At 31.0% G+C, this 20,871-nt stretch overlaps 2 protein-coding genes across 2 annotated transcripts in view; both read left to right on the top strand.

Annotated features, from left to right (window-relative positions):
- The first annotated feature begins 7,012 nt into the window (after positions 1-7,012).
- Positions 7,013-10,038, top strand: LOC111636956 (major facilitator superfamily domain-containing protein 6-like). The gene is made up of 3 exons (XM_023382338.1): positions 7,013-8,480; positions 9,852-9,975; positions 10,035-10,038. The coding sequence occupies exons 1-3, from the start codon at positions 7,271-7,273 to the stop codon at positions 10,036-10,038; spliced, it is 1,338 nt and encodes a 445-aa protein (XP_023238106.1). The 5' UTR covers positions 7,013-7,270.
- Positions 10,039-13,089: 3,051 nt separating this feature from the next.
- LOC111636954 overlaps positions 13,090-20,871 on the top strand; it is a 34,859-nt gene continuing 27,077 nt past the window's right edge. The window contains exons 1-3 of the mRNA XM_023382336.1: positions 13,090-13,153; positions 14,818-16,053; positions 16,117-16,267. Of these exons, the coding sequence (XP_023238104.1) occupies positions 13,090-13,153; positions 14,818-16,053; positions 16,117-16,267 (1,451 nt within the window). The remainder of the gene's footprint in view (positions 13,154-14,817; positions 16,054-16,116; positions 16,268-20,871) is intronic.

The following is a 20,871-nucleotide window of genomic DNA, read 5'->3' as shown; positions in this document are numbered from 1 at the left end:
TGGAGATCATATAATTTAAATGAAATAAATTAAAAATATGATTAGAAATTGCAGCTAGTATTGTGACAGTATCACAATAAATAATCGCTCGTTTACTTTTATTTTACTATTAAAAATATGCTATTGTTTTTGTTTATATGTACAGTTCTGTATATTTGTTATTTTTTGTTTTTATTATTGTTATAGTGTTTAATATTATATAGAATCTATATTTATACAGTTTTTACTGTTTGATGTAACGCAGTTTGGCCTTTAAACTTACTTCTTTTGTGCCAATAAACACCAACTATCCAACCAACCAACCATCTATTACAATTTCATTTTAGGCTTATTTTTTAGGCTTAGATGTAAGCCTAAAATGAAAACAGTTTTCTTATGATTATCTGTTACTGATATATAAATTCTATTTATATCCGTATAAAATAAAATACTCACCGTTTAACACATTTCAATATTATAAATTCAGACGAGGTTTAATTATAAAATATTAATTATTAAACTTTTGCATTATCTTTTGGAGAGCAGACGTTTGTTTTTTAGTTGTCATGACAACGCGCCGTTTCGTATTTAAATTTATTTAAATTTTGAAAAAAATTATTATATTAATTATAATACTGTACAATATTATAATAAAATTTATCGTTATTTGCTTTTCTTTATCTGTGATGTAATAATTATTTTTTTTACATGAAATTCATTACGTCATAGATACGTAAGAATAAAATCTATTCTGTAGTGGACAATACAGCAATCTCTGATAATAATAATAATAATAATACAGCCAACTCCACTATAACACTGTTGATTTTTCCGTTTTATATGAATTCCATGTTGTACGAGGCACTTAGATTTTACAAATACGTGAGCCGTTCACAGCCCGGCACACGTATTTGTACACAAATCTAAGCGACTCGTACAACATGGAATTCATATAAAACGGAAAAATCAACAGTGTTATGGGGGTCGACTGTAATAGTATAAAGTAATGTTCAGTTTACAAATTATATAATAAATTTTATTAATATAAGTTTTTATTATTTTAAAATCTAGGAAAAAAAGCTCTACTGCTGCAAAGTTATCGTCGCATGATAATCCAGCTTTTGAGAGAGAACTCACATAATACTTTGTGTGTAAGAATTATCATTTAAAACTTACGTAAATATATATTTTTATGTAGTTTTATTAGTTTTTATATTATAAAATTATATATTATTTTTGTTTCGATTTGAATAAGTTTTGTATGAATCCCTTGCCTAATACTAAGATGCTTTTATAGTTTTATTTATAATTTTATAGTGTTATATGAGAAGATATTAGAAAAAGAATTAGATTTATATATTTTATTACTATAAAGTATAAAAAAGGAAGTATATATATATATTATTATTATTATTAAAGATGCCATTTGATTTGAAATTCGGGATTTGCTGCAACATATCCCAGCTGAGCTGAGCTTAGTTTAGCCCTGGTCCAAATACACAGATTAGTTCGCAGCTCGTCTATCAAGACCTCAGCTCAACTTGGTATTTTCAAGTAAACTACGCTGCCTTGAGCTTTGCCAAAGTATAATTTCAGTAGACATACAATTCATATACGCGTATCTTATATATTATTGAAATTATCACGAAGAATGTAGAACGTTTCAGAATGGCATAGTAGTTATTGAAGTCTGCAGCCAAGTTTGAATTTGGAATGTCACATGATTTCGTTGCACTAATACAGTTTGCAATGCAAAATCATAGTTTAATAATTGACGGATGTTGAAGAATTACAGACGTTATTTGATATTTATGAGGAATATCCATTTATCATTTGCTCACCATTAGCCGAGTGGATAAAACCACTGAACACCATTAGAACCCAAAAGAAATCCTATTTAGGTGTTGGCACCCAAAAGAAACCCTAAAACGCTGCGTGTCTAACCGACCACGCTGCGTTTATGGTTTCTTTTGGGTGTCTAACACCTAAATAGGGGCTAGTTTAGAAAATCCTCTTGGAAGACACCCCCTTTGCAGATCGCCCAAATGTTGAATTGCTTCAGTCCTCAGTTTAATCCAATCACCTTTAATGACAGGGACACACTTAATCAAAGTCCTTCATAATATAGTAAAAGAAACTTCCAACTATTGTGTTAGCTTTTTTATTGCTTCTTAATAGGCCCTACAACAACTTCCTCATCATATGTTTTCATTTTAACTGATAATCTCGAGTTATTCGTTCTCTCATAGTGTAAGAGGACTTATCACTTGTAAAAAAATCATTCATATGGTACAGTTTCACAACATAATTTTTTTGTTTATTCAATTTATATCAACATTTATTTATTAATTGTTAAATAAGATTAATATGCAAGTAAATATTAATTTTATTTACTTTTACTTTCAGATAATTAAGTTCTAAAATGAAGAAGAATGATTGTATTATTCTATGTTCATTTCCTTTGATAAATTTTATGTTGAGGAAGATCAATTGCTTTCCAGACAAGAGTTTATTAAAGAATAGACTGTAGAAAAACCTCAAATCAGATTATTACTAAAGATTTTGAACAGAATGTTTCCACAGAATTCAAACAATTTATCTATTTTCAATTTGAACATTCATATTTTCGAAAAATTGCACCTTATAAATATCGTACAGACATTTAAATTTAATCCAAACACGCAAAATTAAAACTAATTCTATATCTTATAATACCACTGGGGGGATCCGAAATCGAATTCGGGCGGTCGAAATTGTCCCAAGAAATTTTCGGGGTGTGATCTGTTCCGGCTGAGTCGGGCCACGTTTCACAACATCCGGCCACTTCATTATGGGCTTGGACGAACCCACGGAAAAATGGTCTTTTTAGTGAGCAAAGATTAAAAAGACATAAAAATAAATATGTTACGGTTAATCTAATAAATTTGTTACCATATATAATCATTGGTTATTTTACAAAATACTGTAATCAATATTCGTGGTTAATGTAATAAAATACAGGCAATTAATTATTTTCACCGGTCATTCTACATAACACCCAAATATTTTTGGCTGAATTGAACGTCGAACGTCGAGCGGCGCTCAACGTTCGACGTTCACGTTTTACAGATGAAAACTTCGGCCGCAACATGGTTTGTTACAGATGGTCAAAGGTACAAGAGATGCAACTGCATCATTCTGTAAAATGAATGTCTATTGAAAAGTGACAAACTGGTTTCTCGAATACTTTTGAGCTAATCGGCCCTTATTGATGACAATTTCATACATCTCCCCATCAGCAGAATTGACGTCTAGAATGTTCCTGGAGTCACCCCTTCCCGTCAACATCAGAAACTCGCTTAATAACCGAAATTGCCGAAAATTTTTGAAATTTCGCAGGGTGGTTTATTTATTAGGGAAATCGATGCTATTAAATTTTGTTGACTAAAGGTTGAAGGGGTGGGGAGATAAAAGGATCGTATATCGTATCTCGAGTAGGATCAGACATAATGACGACTTTACTCGTTATTAGCATTTACAATTTCTTTTCATAAAAACCCATCCCTACCCTTGAAATTAAGCTATTTGCCATTTTATAATAATTTAAAAAGTTTTTAAATAATAAAATATCGTAACAGATAGTGTCACACAAACGATTATAAATGTTGCCGGAAATATTAAGCAACTCGTTGCTGGATTTTTTTTTTACAATAAGCCTAGTTAAATTTAAGCAATTTATATCCATATAATGATATACACTTCATGCATTTGGAATGTCTGAAATCCGTAAGAATAGTAAATAACATCTAGCCTATATATTAGAGAACTAGCAGACCCCGCCACGCGTTGTTGTGCCCCAAAATGTATCTATTACTAGCTTACCCGTCCCGCATTGCTGCGTTCTCAGAAGAAAGGAAATTTAAGCAAACTCGTTATGATAAAATTCAATTTACATTTTATCATTTTTATTGAAACTTATTATTATTATTCATTTTCACCGGGAAAACATTTCAAAGTGTCGTTTCAATTCTATTTATTTATTGGAGTGGATACACGATATTTTTTGTTTTTCCGTCTGGTGCGTACACGAACAAATCAGAAGATTTTTCCGACGCGTGAGCCGGCCACATACAGTGTCCATTCGTGTGGCATAAATTTGGATTCTCCAAATTTAGCCCACACACTCGCAGCGATTATCAGAAGCGCGATATTCCCCATTTATATATATATATGTATGTATATATTTTAACTCTTTTTGCCCTGGNCGGAGTTAGTGCTACAGGATTGGGTATTACTTACCTGACGGCCCCATTTCTTGCAGTTTTTATGAATCCAATATTCGGATACGTTACCGATAAATTCAAGAAAATAAAATTCATTATCATCCTCCTGATTGTTTTAATTACGCCTGTTTACTTTTCAATCAATTTTATTCCTGAAATCATAAAAGAAAATCACATCATTTCTGATGTAAAATTGTACTGTGATGACAGCAATACGTCAATTTTCATTAAGTCTCCTCATTTTTTAATGAGAAGTCCGAATAACGAAAGTATTGAGTGCCAAGTAGAGTGTTTGACTTGCTACAACGATGATATTTCGTGTCGAAATGTTTATAATTTGATCAGCGAGCCATTCCTTAATCTTTCTGAATCCTTAGAAGTCAAGAACGTGACCTTCCAGAGTAATAATCTTGAATCTTCTTTCTGTTTTCTCGAATTATCTGATAATTGCACAGCCTCGTGCTTTACGAAAGACCATGAATTCAATTCGTTTCACTACTATCAATTTTGGTTATTTGTCATATTAACATCATTAGCTCTTATTACACACAGTGCTGTCATAGCCTTATCGGATGCTGCTTGCTTTGAGTCACTGGAAGGAAGAGTTAATCAATTTGGAAAACAAAGATATTTATTATCTCTTGGATGGGGGATGGNCCTTTTATATATATATATGAGGGCTATAAAACACGAAGCTCTAGACATAAACTAAACACAGATTGCCTTTATAAAAACAGTAATGATGATCTTAATTTCCAAACAAATGATATTGAATCATGATGAAATGTCATTTTCTAATGAAATTTCGCTCAGAATTGAGAGTAGTTTTGAATTATTTTCTCATTAATGTCTCTTTGAAGTAAATATAAACAATGTTTTGCAATGTTGTTAATTTATTGATTTTATTACCAATCTGCAAAAATTATCTTAAAAATTGTAGATAAGTGCAATGAACATCAACTCAAATTATTAGAAACAGTTTAAAATCCTTTTCCTACTTCCACTTTTTACATACGTTTCCATGTCTTATACATCTGTCTGTTCCATACTCTTCCACTTCTATATATTTTCTTATGTTCCACACACTTCCATCATTTCCTCATCTTGTTTTATATTTTTCCACCTGTTCTACACATTTTTATCTTTTCCATACTTTAAACTCCTTTCTACCTATTTCATTCTCTTTCATCCTTCCGTCAAACTGTAAAGTAGTTCATTGGAAGGGGTACTGACTCAATAGGTTATAAAAACCCATACTTTAATTTTATTCCTTACAATTAATTAATATGATATCACAGATTATTATAGATACTGTTGAAAATTATATAAATTTGGCGATAAGTTTGTTTTAAAAATTTCATGAAATTTGAGGCTTATTATACGACAGAGTGGAAACAAATACAGTATTAGTGTAAAAATTTAAGAAATAACTTAAAAATTATTATATGTCAAATAAATTTATAGTAATTACAACACTTAAAAAATGCATATTACAATTTCTAATTTTTGTTAAACAGAAATTATTTTGGATAATTATTTCTATGTCACTGACGAGTGAGTCATAAGTCATTTACTATAAAATTCTGTATTGAATGTACGGTATCAACTAGCAACTGAATTGGAGCAAATTAAATGATCCAAAACAGGCAAATGAGGCGAGACCAACGTGAAGTTCCAAATTAAAGTAAAAATGGCGAAAGATATAATGATCGAAATCAAACTGAAAGTGAGACAATGATCGAAAATAAAGCGACTGAAGTGGAGTAAACAATGATTAAAAACAGGTAAATGAAGTGAAGAAAACGTAATAGTAATCAAAAACGAAGCAGGCAACGTTCAAAAATGTACAGTACCTTGCTAAGATTTGTTCGATAAGAGTGCTATTTCATGTAAAAACATAACAAAGAACTAATGATCTTTTTGTAAGTTTCCCATTGACCGTTGGCAATGCGAAGAAATATTATGTAACAGGGACAAATACAATGAAATTTTAAACAGTGGATTCGCTTTCAGTAAAATAATTCTGCGCCAAGTAAATTCGCAGGGTAATAATTAACTTGTTATAAAATAAATTAAAACAAGAAATTAGTAAATTTAATGCGCTGGGTTTTATCCATTTTTTATATAGGAAAAATATCACTTAAAGGTACTATTTCACGAAATCCAAATACACAAACAAGATATTACATTAAAATATAAAGCGTGTGTTATAATTTTATTGTCTGATCAGATTCCACCAAAATGGATTCTACTTAAAATAAATGAGAACCTCAATTTTGTATTGTTTTTCTTCAGATTTTGCAATTCTCTAATGAAATTCCAATTATTACAATTTGAAATATTTAAAAAAAAAGGTTCCAGAGCGTTACTTTTAAACATTTAATAACTGAAATCTCTTTTAAAAAAGGCAAGAAAGAACAAAAATGATCTGTCTTAAAGGATTTATTCATATGAATAACGCGATTAATTTACAGAAATGGATCTAAAAAAATTTNTTTTAGAATTGTACATAAAACTCATTGTTATTTGACCTCAATTTTGGTGTATATGAATACAAGCTTTGTATTTTTTTTAATAAAAAATTGAGAAATTATTAACTGTAATAAAACTAGTATGAAAGGGAAGAAAAGAAAAAAAGAGAAAAAAGAATAATAATTAGAAATTATCAATGAATTATTAAAAGTCAACAAATTAGCCTTAAAACAACATACAAAGAATCTGATTATAATAAAAATAATGAACAATCAATTTCTTTTTTAGTTTATAAACATAATTAAATTTTTTACTACTTATAAATTTGAATTAAATTGACTTTTTACCATTACTAAATTTTAAAAAAAGTAAACAAATGTTATTTATTTTCAGCTCAATCAGCTGTTATTCCATATCTTCCTATATTCGCCAAAGAATCTGGAATTAGTGCTATTGCTGTAGGGGTGGTGCAGTTATTAGCTCCTCTGATAGCTACAGTAGCCAGGCCTTTATTTAATGCATTTACTAATTATCTACACAATTTAAAACAAAGTTTAATGGGACTAGTTATCATAAATACTATCTGTTGTATTGTGGTAATGTTTATTCCAACATCAAAAACTAATAGTTTGACATTGGTCTCAACGTTTTCTTGTGATTCGTATGAATGGACAACCCCTCTACCTGAAGAGTCTCCATTTAGAACTTTAGAAGCAAACGAAACGATCGTATGTGGGACGTTGTGTACAACATGCGCTGTTTATAGTCCTTCATCAAACATCACAGACATTTTACCAGATTTAATTTTGGACAATTATTACGACAATGCCACAACGATGATATGTAAACAGAAAGAGGAAAGACGTTTGATGCATCTGATAACGCTTGAAAATGGTATTGTTGCTGTATCAAACGACAGCAAACCGACCTGTGCTACAAAAGTGATTTATAACTGTACCATTGTTTGCCCTTGTAATTACAGCTGCTGTTCAACTGTTAATGATTACGCCAACACTCAATTTTGGATGATTTTGATTCTTTACTTTTTCTTATCTTTATTGGCTGCCATGATGAACAATTTATCAGATACCGCTTGTTACGAGTTGGTACATAACAGTCCCCGAATTTACGGTAATCAGAAATTATGGACGTCACTCGGTACCGGTGGTTTTGCTTTATTAACTGGTTACATATTAGATTTATTTACATCCCAACAAAAAACTGATTATTTAGTTGGGTTTTACATTATGGTAAGCGTAATGTTTCTCGACTTTGTAATTTTATGTGGTGTCGAAGTGGATGTGGTTTCAACTGCGACTAGTAATACGGAGTTTTTAAAATTATTTTCTTCGTGTTATAGAAATATCGTTTTCATATGTTTTGCCTTTTATATAGGTATCATTTCTACTCTCTTGAACACTTTTTTATTTTGGTATCTTGCTGATCTCGGCGCATCGAAAACACTAATGGGTATGGCTCTATTTATCAACTGTATTTCTGAAATTCCCACATATTTTTATTCTTTTAAGATAATTGAAAAGTTAGGGCATTTTATTACAACGTTTTTTGCATTAATATGCTACAGTATTCGATATTTTATGTACTCTGCACTTGAAGATCCTTGGTATGTTCTACCAGTGGAAGTGATGCAAGGATTAACTTATAGACTTTTTTACTTAACTTTAAGTTCATACGCGAAAAAAATTTCTCCACTAGGAACTGAAATAACGATGAAAGGAATTTTAGGAGCAGCATTTTCTGGATTTGGTAAATAAAATTTTATATAGAAAAATGACGTTTTAATCTCCGTTTTTCCGTTTAACCAATAAGGACGATGAAAGTAAGAAGCGAAAATAACCTCTAAATGACGTAATGTATAAGGTTTCCGTGATTAGCGCCTCATCCTTCTGCTTAATGTTATATAATCTAATATTATTATGTATTGTTCAGAGCATTTAATTATGCAACAATACGCGACTCCCGGAGAGTATAATTGCTTAACAATGCTCGACACTTAACAGTACGAATTGAATCAGTAAAGTAGTTCATATTATAAACCTATATGTATATATATATACGTCAAACTATAATATGTTTAATCGAACTACTTTACTGATTTCGAATCCATATAATATTGATTAAGACTTAATTATGAGATGCGCAGGCCAGAAATATATTAGTGTTGTTAATAATTTTTATTGTTTTAATGATAAAAATGGCGAAGTTATTTTCTGGTAATTAAAGGAATTAAATTGCTTGCTAAATAGTTTGTTTTTTTTAACGGGTTCGGATTAAGATGGAAAAAAGTGGAAAGAACGGCGTAGTTAGCGGGCAAGAAAGTTTAAAAAAAATCACGTGACACCACAGGATTTAATCGAATGGCTATCCGGTCTGACGTAGTGGTCCTCTTGGTGGTTCCGTGCCAGTTGATTAGCTGTACAAACGATGAGAGAAAATTGATTATCGCACGTTCCGCAGCTGGTTGAACCGGAGCTTGTGTTTACACTTACCTCTGTACCTCTTCCGGACAGATGGCGCTACTGTCGACAGTAAACCAAATCGAATTTCGTTCCTCCGAGAATATAACTGTCTGTTTAAGGAGTACAAAAATGGATAACAGCCACTAAATTTCCTATATATTCAAACAATCTATTTAGAGAATATAAAACGGGTATATTCCGGGAATATCCCTAGTGTTTAGTCTTGTAATAATTAATGACACCGAAGAATGGATACAGTTGTAAAATCAAACTTCACTTACCTAAATAACTTTATTCTGTCTGATAGAAAGAACTCTAAAACACGATTGTATTTTTTTTTTCTTTTTTCTAGAGGAGGAATAGGAAAAAAATCTAGTTAACCTTCAATTTTGTAGAAATGTCGAATAGGCTGCATAAAATAACATTTTGTTCGCGTGCAACTTCGCAGGAAAAAAAAGAAACCATAGGCTCTCATTCTAGATTAAGTATTAACTAGTAATTTCTCGTTGGTTATGTCATTTATCATATGTAATAATAATNCTTATAATAAAAAATAATATGGAATCTTTCTACTTCAATTAATTTTAATAATAAATTAACACATACCTACATTTAATCTATGCATGACATTTAAAAAAAAAATATATTTTTTTTTCAGGCTGGGCAGTTGGGAATATTTTAGGAGGATGTTTAATGGATATTTTTGGCGGAAGATATACATTTCATTATGCTGCAATTGCAACTACTATAGGATATTGTCTTTTGATGTTTCTTCATTTGTTGTTAAAATTTTTTGAAAACAGAAGGAGGTAAAAAACTTTAATTTTTAATCAAATTTTAGTTAGTTTTTAATTAATTCGTACGATACACCGCACCACTCGTTGGATAACGTATAAGCAGAAATGCAGATAAAACACACAAATACAAATCCAACGACTGGAAGAACGGGCGACGATTGATTAAAATCGGCCATTCTTCGACGTATTCAAAGGTGCAAATTTACCAGAAGCGACTAAGAGTGAAAGAAAAGGTGTCACTATCAATTCTGATAAAGCTCAAGCTGACACTTTCTCAGGTCAGAAAATTGGCTCATACCATCTTCTAATGAAATCATCATCAAGTTGTTTTCCTTTACCTTGTTCAATTCTCGCATTTATTTTATATTTTAACTTGAATACGATAAATGACATTTGTAATAAATAAATATTGTAATAGAATTTCTGATCCAGAGACTTGATGTGCTATTGAACTTTCTGAAAATCACTAATGTGTATAGAGAGATCGGAATTGTTTCAAAACAATTGTAGACTTATAAATTTCAACTGTCTGTTCTTCCTTAATCTGGAAAACTGAGTTAGATAGTTGAAAGCCGAGACAAGTGTAAAAATATTAAGGGCAGTAGGCCCTGATTAACTGTTTATAAATGTCTAATAGAAGCTGGAAGTCACGTTATTTCAATTCAAAAATTTTTCCCTGAAAGGAATAGATAACTGGCATGACTCTATTGCTAACTGGAAAAGTATTATATACAGGGGCTTGCTAACTGGAAAAGTATTATATACAGGGGGCTTGCTAACTGGAAAAGTATTATATACAGGGGGCTTGCTAACTGGAAAAGTATTATATACAGGGGGCATGCTAACTGGAAAATTATTTTATATACAGGGGGCTTGCTAACTGGNGATATTAAAATTTGGAAAAGGGGGGATACCTAGATCGGTAAAATAGGCGAATTTCTTCCTACAACTTCGATTGTTGTTCGGGGTACAGTTAAGATTTTAACGAAGTTCCAGTGAATACATAATTAGCAAAAAAAAAGTTGAAATAAAGTGATTAAACAAAAATTATTACGAATATCGTAAATAACAGTTCACAAATGCATATATAAAGATATTTTTTGAAGGGGGGAAATGGTCTTCACAATTTGAAATCGATCGAACACACTGTGCGCGAATGCTCGTGTAAACGCGCGCCATCTATCGTAGGATAAATGTATTTCGCGGGAGTGTATTAAAAAATTAAAAAACTTTCCAAAGTTTCATGGCAATCGTACTACGCCAGAAACCTTCACAGGAGTATATTAAACAACTTCTCAAAGTTTCACGGCAATCGGATAAACGGTGTGGTAATGCATGAAGGACAAACACACACATACATTCATTTTTATATATATAGATAAGTGTATAATACTTCCCCCGTGGGGGAATAATTTTTCGAAAAATTTCTTCTTAGTGTACATTCTCTTGACGTACCCTATTAAAACGCAATCAAAAACGCAAAAAACCGCGTCTAAAATAGTATAATAGAAGCCAAGTTCTTCACGGTAAGCCTTAACCCTGTCCATCTCCTGTGGGGGGGGGATTTCGACACGTATATTATATAAAAACATGTGCGTATTCGAATGCAGCGTTGTGTCAAAATTTCAAAGGAATCGGTAGGAACAAACGAACATTACATTTTTATTTATATATCAATAGATAGATAGAAGATGATCTGCTTTAGTTCATTTTCACAGAAAAGCAAACTTAGGGCGTCGTACTTGTAGCGCCATCTATTGGACATAAAATATATAATCTAGGTTAAGGCTTTTAATTTATATGAATGTTTAACGGAATAATATACAGCCTATGTCCACCCTGAAGTTCCATTCTAAATATTGGTAAACAATTTTTGAAATCGGATGAGTAGTTTCGGAGATTACCCGCTACATCCAAACTTACTTACAAACAGTACCTCTTTATAATATTAGTATAGATTAAGAAATGCACGTTGGATCACCGATAAACAAATTTTAGGTTGCCACAATATTCTTTAAAAAAAAAATGGAAACGCCTGGGAAAATGGTCATGTGATTGAGTGTTGTTGACGACTAAGATTCAGGGCTGTGACGTGCTATGATGCAAAGATGCGGCCGCACCGTAATGGGACGGCATAAGCAGTATTTAAGGGGTGGCATTTCAAAGACTTGCATCATACTGTGAAAATCTACCGCACGGCCCTGCTAAAGTTACATAGGTTTTCCTGGGACGATGAGAAGATGATGAAATCGGACGTCAACTGTACTCTTTGATACATGCAACATTAGATTGACTATGTTTGTAGGGGCGAATGTTGATGTTATCAAAGGGGTGTTATAAACTATTAGCGGTTGTTGACGAGAGGGATGACATTTAATCTCTTTAATCTATTTTAACGATGGCGTTAAGAAGTTAAGTTAAAATCTCGTAAAAATTAGGCGAAGTATCCCTTAAAAATCTCACACTAGCAAGCCGGATTAGCGATTACTTTTAAGATGATGATTATCAAGTGTTAATCCGGCACAGACTAACAAACCTCTATTGTATATACTTATTAAATTGTTTTCATCGAACCACGAACAATCAATAGTACAGTACATGTAAGAAGACAGCCGGATGGACAAAATATATTTTATCAGTTATAAAAATGGAATTAATAATAATAATATTTATAATATAAATAATATACAAACTATCAAAATAAAATTTATTCGTAGAAGAATTTTTTAAAAAATTGTTATTAAATTTATAAAATTTTTAAACAAAGAGATAGTAAATTTTTGAAAATAAGATCATTTTTATCTCAATGATTAATCGATTTTTTGTGTAATAAAGTTTATACAAGAGTTTCTCTGATTGAATTATACATCTGTAAGTGGATAACCTTGAGATGTGACGTCTATCAATTACAGATATTCAATTGGAAAATCCTTTCAGTTTATACATAAACCACATAAATATCCCTTTGGCTGCTTTCATGTTGAATATATTCGCATATAAAATGGATATTTATAAACCAATCTCATGCAATTTTATTTTTAAAATATAAAAGTAAAGTGTTTAAATTGTTCTAAAACATTTCATTTTATATAATTAAATATGAAATTTCAAATAAACAAGAAACTCCTTTTCGTAAAACTTCACTTTTTTTTAATGACTTCAGGTAAGTATTTTATTAAATATATTTATATAATTAAATGGATTTGTTATTAATTACAGTTTATTTTCTTAAATGTCCATTAAGTTTAGAATAATATTAGGCTGAATTTCCATAAAGTTATCTTATGATTTGTAAGCACGATTTAATATATTGATAACTCAATGCTGATATATTTTCAAATTAATTTACAAATTATTTAAATACATAAATCGTAATATAGTACATTTATCATATTTATGTGACTTTTTTTTTACTCAAAAATTTAACAAATTCATCTTTAAGACTTCTTGCAAGTTTCTAAATTAACAGCTAACATTTAAAACACATTAAAAATATTACGGATCGTCTATATATTACGTAATACTAACCAAGCCCACTTAACTGTTTCCTCCTAATGAGTCAGGTGGATGATGTGGCACCCTAATAGTGGATCCAGAGTCAACTATTAGGGTGCTTCATCATCCAGAATCTTTAGAAGGAATGCATAAAGGAAAGAGTACACCTTAAAATAATTTATTCCACCTGATTTACTTGGAAAAACTCCAGAAGGGAGTTCTGAACTCTGAGCATCATCCTTTAAATTCATTGGCATTTCATCTGGCTCTCCACGATGAGACTACAAAAAGCCCTTTTAGTGCCCGTAGAGCAGAAAGATTTAAAATCGCAACTGATTTTTCTATTGACAAAACCAAAAGTGGAAAATAGCTCCATTGCACGATACATCGAAATTTTTGCATGTCGATTAAAAATGTACGAAAATGTAAAATTTGGCAGATAAAAAAACGATTTAGGGGCACTACGTACGAAAAAGTCGTGAATGTTTGTATGAGGTTTAAACTTTAATTTCAATTTATGTTAATTAGTAATGTATTAATAATAACTCTTAATGATTAAATATTTTAGAATGCATGCATTCTTACAGTTGGCCATCTAAAATCTAACGTTTGCATTTAGCTTTGTAAATAAACATTTTCAAGGAAAATCTTTCTCACCGTAACCTGTCTATCAATGAACGAAATTCTCTTCAAGAATCTTCTAATTTCTTCTGTCTTCAGCATCTGTACTCTTCGCACAATTTACTTCCATTTAGTTGCTTGTTATCTTATGACATTTACGTTTTCACTATTTTAGTCCATCTGTCGTCATTATATCTTTCTATCCCACCTAAACTTAGAAATTTTAATGATAAATATTGTTTTGTATTCCAATTCTTGATATAATCACCCGTGCCTTTCTGCCTTTTAGTATCATACGTAGCATACTTCTTTTTGTTTTCTGGGAACTTCATAGTGTTTATTAGACTCCAACTTTCAGTTGTAGATCATTAACGTTAAACATTACTAATATAGTAAATATGCTCCTACATCCATAGGATTAATTCTGCTTTAAAAGTTCCATTAAAAGTATTATGGAAGTGTCAAAGGATATAATTCTAAATGTATGTTTCTTCTAGGAGCCTTCCACTTCAAATGACCTTTTTTTTATCTTTCAAATCCTAAAATTAACTATTTTAATAATTAATATTCTTGTTTCTGTGATAATATTCTCCTATCCTTCAATACAAAGCTCTCTGCACCATTCAATGCAAAACTAAAGAGTTAGATGACCAATTCTTTAAATTGACTGAATAACATGGCAAATTTAATTAATAAAATTTTAATTTGCAGGATTTACAGCTATAGATCCATACTTGGGTTTAATTGCCAAGCAACTAGGATTTGCAGCTACTTCTTTGGGTATCATTCATACAATTATACCGTTTTTAAGTATTATAGCAAAACCGTCCATTGGCTGTTTGTCAGATAAACTACAGAAGCACAAGCTTATTATTATACTTTTAATGCTCACATTGAGTTCATTTTATCTTGTTCTAAATTTTCTTCAGGATAAACCTTCAGAAAATGTTTTAACTCCAATAAAATTAAATTGTACATCGCTCAGTCAAGTGACTCAAGTCATAAATCAACCAGGATCTTGGTCACTTTGCAATACTGATTTGAATTGTAGTATTGATTGTAATGGTATCGTGTATTCGACCAGAGTAACATCTAATTTAAAAGAGAATTTATTGAAAATAAACGTTAATGGCATCGAAAACTGTACAGCTTATTGTATACTACATTGCTTGGATTCAGAATGCAAGAATGAATCAAACAATAGCTTACACTTTTGGCTCTTTGCAATATTTAGAGTCATTTGTGGTGTATTGGTGAATGTGTTGTGGACATTAACTGACACTTTTTGCTACGAAAATTTATCTGAAAAAGTTGGAGATTTTGGTAAACAAAGATTATGGGGTACTTTAGGTGCAGGTATCACAGCAGTTGTGATGGGAATCATCTATGATTACACACCAAATTATTCAGTGGGATTTTATTTAATGATAGTTTTTGTGCTCATAGACACATCTATATTATCGAAAGCAAAAAATACAATTGTAGCAACATCAGAAGACATCTTCAGCGATATTTTTCAGATTTTTCGTAAAATTCGCCCTAAAATATTTCTTGTAATGTCATGCATCGCTGGCATGTTTACTGGAGTACTGGATTCTTATCAGTTGTGGTACTTGGATGATTTAGGTGCTAGTAAACTAATTATTGGCTTATCTGTTATGACTGAGTGCGTTTTATCAGAAATTCCATTATTCTTCTTTTCTGGATTGATTATTGAAAAAATAGGCCATGAATTATGTGTCGTGTTAGCGTTTATTGCTTTTTCTATAAGATTTATATGTTATTCTTTCATTTATAATCCATGGTTAGTGTTGATTTTTGACTTAACTCAAGGAGTATCATTCGGAGTATTCATGGCTGCGCTATCTTCTTTTGCTAAGATAAATGCTCCTCATGGTACGGAGGCTACAATGCAAGGAATATTTGGAGGAACGTATAGTGGATTAGGTAAAGCTAAAATTAACAAAATAGTTATTTAAATGATTTATATTAATATAAATTTATTTATAGGAGTTGCCATTGGAAGTATTTTGGCAGGAACAGGATTCGATTCTCTAGGAGGGAGAATAACATTTCGGATAACTGGCATTGCGGCTATTGTTAGTGCAATGCTATTATTTTGTATTCACTATATTTTAATATTTATCGAAAAGAAAAATTCGTAAGTAAATAATTTTTTAAATAATTACAGTAGAGCGTCGATTATCCGAAAGTCAATCGTCCGAAACGTCAATCATCCGAAAGAATTCCAGTCGGCAAATTTAAATTTTCGCCAGTGCTGTGGCGCTGCAATCTTTGGCTATGTCTTGGGCNGAAAATTATATTATATACAGGGGGCTTGCTAACTGGAAAAGTATTATATACAGGGGCAAGACCACTACTAATTTGAGGTGGAGATCATATAATTTAAATGAAATAAATTAAAAATATGATTAGAAATTGCAGCTAGTATTATGACAGTATCACAATAAATAATCGCTCGTTTACTTTTATTTTACTATTAAAAATATGCTATTGTTTTTGTTTATATGTACAGTTCTGTATATTTGTTATTTTTTGTTTTTATTATTGTTATAGTGTTTAATATTATATAGAATCTATATTTATACAGTTTTTACTGTTTGATGTAACGCAGTTTGGCCTTTAAACTTACTTCTTTTGTGCCAATAAACACCAACTATCCAACCAACCAACCATCTATTACAATTTCATTTTAGGCTTATTTTTTAGGCTTAGATGTAAGCCTAAAGTGAAAACAGTTTTCTTATGATTATCTGTTACTGATATATAAATTCTATTTATATCCGTATAAAATAAAATACTCACCGTTTAACACATTTCAATATTATAAATTCAGACGAGGTTTAATTATAAAATATTAATTATTAAACTTTTGCATTATCTTTTGGAGAGCAGACGTTTGTTTTCTTAGTTGTCATGACAACGCGCCGTTTCGTATTTAAATTTATTTAAATTTTGAAAAAAATTATTATATTAATTATAATACTGTACAATATTATAATAAAATTTATCGTTATTTGCTCTTCTTTATCTGTGATGTAATAATTATTTTTTTTACATGAAATTCATTACGTCATAGATACGTAAGAATAAAATCTATTCTGTAGTGGACAATACAGCAATCTCTGATAATAATAATAATAATAATACAGCCAACTCCACTATAACACTGTTGATTTTTCCGTTTTATATGAATTCCATGTTGTACGAGGCACTTAGATTTTACAAATACGTGAGCCGTTCACAGCCCGGCACACGTATTTGTACACAAATCTAAGCGACTCGTACAACATGGAATTCATATAAAACGGAAAAATCAACAGTGTTATGGGGGTCGACTGTAATAGTATAAAGTAATGTTCAGTTTACAAATTATATAATAAATTTTATTAATATAAGTTTTTATTATTTTAAAATCTAGGAAAAAAAGCTCTACTGCTGCAAAGTTATCGTCGCATGATAATCCAGCTTTTGAGAGAGAACTCACATAATACTTTGTGTGTAAGAATTATCATTTAAAACTTACGTAAATATATATTTTTATGTAGTTTTATTAGTTTTTATATTATAAAATTATATATTATTTTTGTTTCGATTTGAATAAGTTTTGTATGAATCCCTTGCCTAATACTAAGATGCTTTTATAGTTTTATTTATAATTTTATAGTGTTATATGAGAAGATATTAGAAAAAGAATTAGATTTATATATTTTATTACTATAAAGTATAAAAAAGGAAGTATATATATATATTATTATTATTATTAAAGATGCCATTTGATTTGAAATTCGGGATTTGCTGCAACATATCCCAGCTGAGCTGAGCTTAGTTTAGCCCTGGTCCAAATACACAGATTAGTTCGCAGCTCGTCTATCAAGACCTCAGCTCAACTTGGTATTTTCAAGTAAACTACGCTGCCTTGAGCTTTGCCAAAGTATAATTTCAGTAGACATACAATTCATATACGCGTATCTTATATATTATTGAAATTATCACGAAGAATGTAGAACGTTTCAGAATGGCATAGTAGTTATTGAAGTCTGCAGCCAAGTTTGAATTTGGAATGTCACATGATTTCGTTGCACTAATACAGTTTGCAATGCAAAATCATAGTTTAATAATTGACGGATGTTGAAGAATTACAGACGTTATTTGATATTTATGAGGAATATCCATTTATCATTTGCTCACCATTAGCCGAGTGGATAAAACCACTGAACACCATTAGAACCCAAAAGAAATCCTATTTAGGTGTTGACACCCAAAAGAAACCCTAAAACGCTGCGTGTCTAACCGACCACGCTGCGTTTATGGTTTCTTTTGGGTGTCTAACACCTAAATAGGGGCTAGTTTAGAAAATCCTCTTGGAAGACACCCCCTTTGCAGATCGCCCAAATGTTGAATTGCTTCAGTCCTCAGTTTAATCCAATCACCTTTAATGACAGGGACACACTTAATCAAAGTCCTTCATAATATAGTAAAAGAAACTTCCAACTATTGTGTTAGCTTTTTTATTGCTTCTTAATAGGCCCTACAACAACTTCCTCATCATATGTTTTCATTTTAACTGATAATCTCGAGTTATTCGTTCTCCCATAGTGTAAGAGGACTTATCACTTGTAAAAAAATCATTCATATGGTACAGTTTCACAACATAATTTTTTTGTTTATTCAATTTATATCAACATTTATTTATTAATTGTTAAATAAGATTAATATGCAAGTAAATATTAATTTTATTTACTTTTACTTTCAGATAATTAAGTTCTAAAATGAAGAAGAATGATTGTATTATTCTATGTTCATTTCCTTTGATAAATTTTATGTTGAGGAAGATCAATTGCTTTCCAGACAAGAGTTTATTAAAGAATAGACTGTAGAAAAACCTCAAATCAGATTATTACTAAAGATTTTGAACAGAATGTTTCCACAGAATTCAAACAATTTATCTATTTTCAATTTGAACATTCATATTTTCGAAAAATTGCACCTTATAAATATCGTACAGACATTTAAATTTAATCCAAACACGCAAAATTAAAACTAATTCTATATCTTATAATACCACTGGGGGGATCCGAAATCGAATTCGGGCGGTCGAAATTGTCCCAAGAAATTTTCGGGGTGTGATCTGTTCCGGCTGAGTCGGGCCACGTTTCACAACATCCGGCCACTTCATTATGGGCTTGGACGAACCCACGGAAAAATGGTCTTTTTAGTGAGCAAAGATTAAAAAGACATAAAAATAAATATGTTACGGTTAATCTAATAAATTTGTTACCATATATAATCATTGGTTATTTTACAAAATACTGTAATCAATATTCGTGGTTAATGTAATAAAATACAGGCAATTAATTATTTTCACCGGTCATTCTACATAACACCCAAATATTTTTGGCTGAATTGAACGTCGAACGTCGAGCGGCGCTCAACGTTCGACGTTCACGTTTTACAGATGAAAACTTCGGCCGCAACATGGTTTGTTACAGATGGTCAAAGGTACAAGAGATGCAACTGCATCATTCTGTAAAATGAATGTCTATTGAAAAGTGACAAACTGGTTTCTCGAATACTTTTGAGCTAATCGGCCCTTATTGATGACAATTTCATACATCTCCCCATCAGCAGAATTGACGTCTAGAATGTTCCTGGAGTCACCCCTTCCCGTCAACATCAGAAACTCGCTTAATAACCGAAATTGCCGAAAATTTTTGAAATTTCGCAGGGTGGTTTATTTATTAGGGAAATCGATGCTATTAAATTTTGTTGACTAAAGGTTGAAGGGGTGGGGAGATAAAAGGATCGTATATCGTATCTCGAGTAGGATCAGACATAATGACGACTTTACTCGTTATTAGCATTTACAATTTCTTTTCATAAAAACCCATCCCTACCCTTGAAATTAAGCTATTTGCCATTTTATAATAATTTAAAAAGTTTTTAAATAATAAAATATCGTAACAGATAGTGTCACACAAACGATTATAAATGTTGCCGGAAATATTAAGCAACTCGTTGCTGGATTTTTTTTTTACAATAAGCCTAGTTAAATTTAAGCAATTTATATCCATATAATGATATACACTTCATGCATTTGGAATGTCTGAAATCCGTAAGAATAGTAAATAACATCTAGCCTATATATTAGAGAACTAGCAGACCCCGCCACGCGTTGTTGTGCCCCAAAATGTATCTATTACTAGCTTACCCGTCCCGCATTGCTGCGTTCTCAGAAGAAAGGAAATTTAAGCAAACTCGTTATGATAAAATTCAATTTACATTTTATCATTTTTATTGAAACTTATTATTATTATTCATTTTCACCGGGAAAACATTTCAAAGTGTCGTTTCAATTCTATTTATTTATTGGAGTGGATACACGATATTTTTTGTTTTTCCGTCTGGTGCGTACACGAACAAATCAGAAGATTTTTCCGACGCGTGAGCCGGCCACATACAGTGTCCATTCGTGTGGCATAAATTTGGATTCTCCAAATTTAGCCCACACACTCGCAGCGATTATCAGAAGCGCGATATTCCCCATTTATATATATATATGTATGTATATATTTTAATCCTTTATAATTTTTATTATTTAATTGCTCCTTTCTCTCTTCCTTGGCATGTTGTGAAATTTCTGATAGTTGGATAATAAACCGTTTTATTGTAATTTGTCTTTTTAAATTATTTTGAGTCGATATTAAAATTTGGAAAAGGGGGGATACCTAGATCGGTAAAATA

Source organism: Centruroides sculpturatus, unplaced genomic scaffold, assembly GCF_000671375.1.
Source record: "Centruroides sculpturatus isolate CEXI.00-Female unplaced genomic scaffold, Cexi_2.0 scaffold1032, whole genome shotgun sequence".
In the NCBI taxonomy this organism is placed as follows: Eukaryota; Metazoa; Arthropoda; class Arachnida; order Scorpiones; family Buthidae; genus Centruroides; species Centruroides sculpturatus.
Note: the sequence above shows the minus strand (reverse complement) of the source record. Positions and strands in the feature narration are given on the sequence as shown.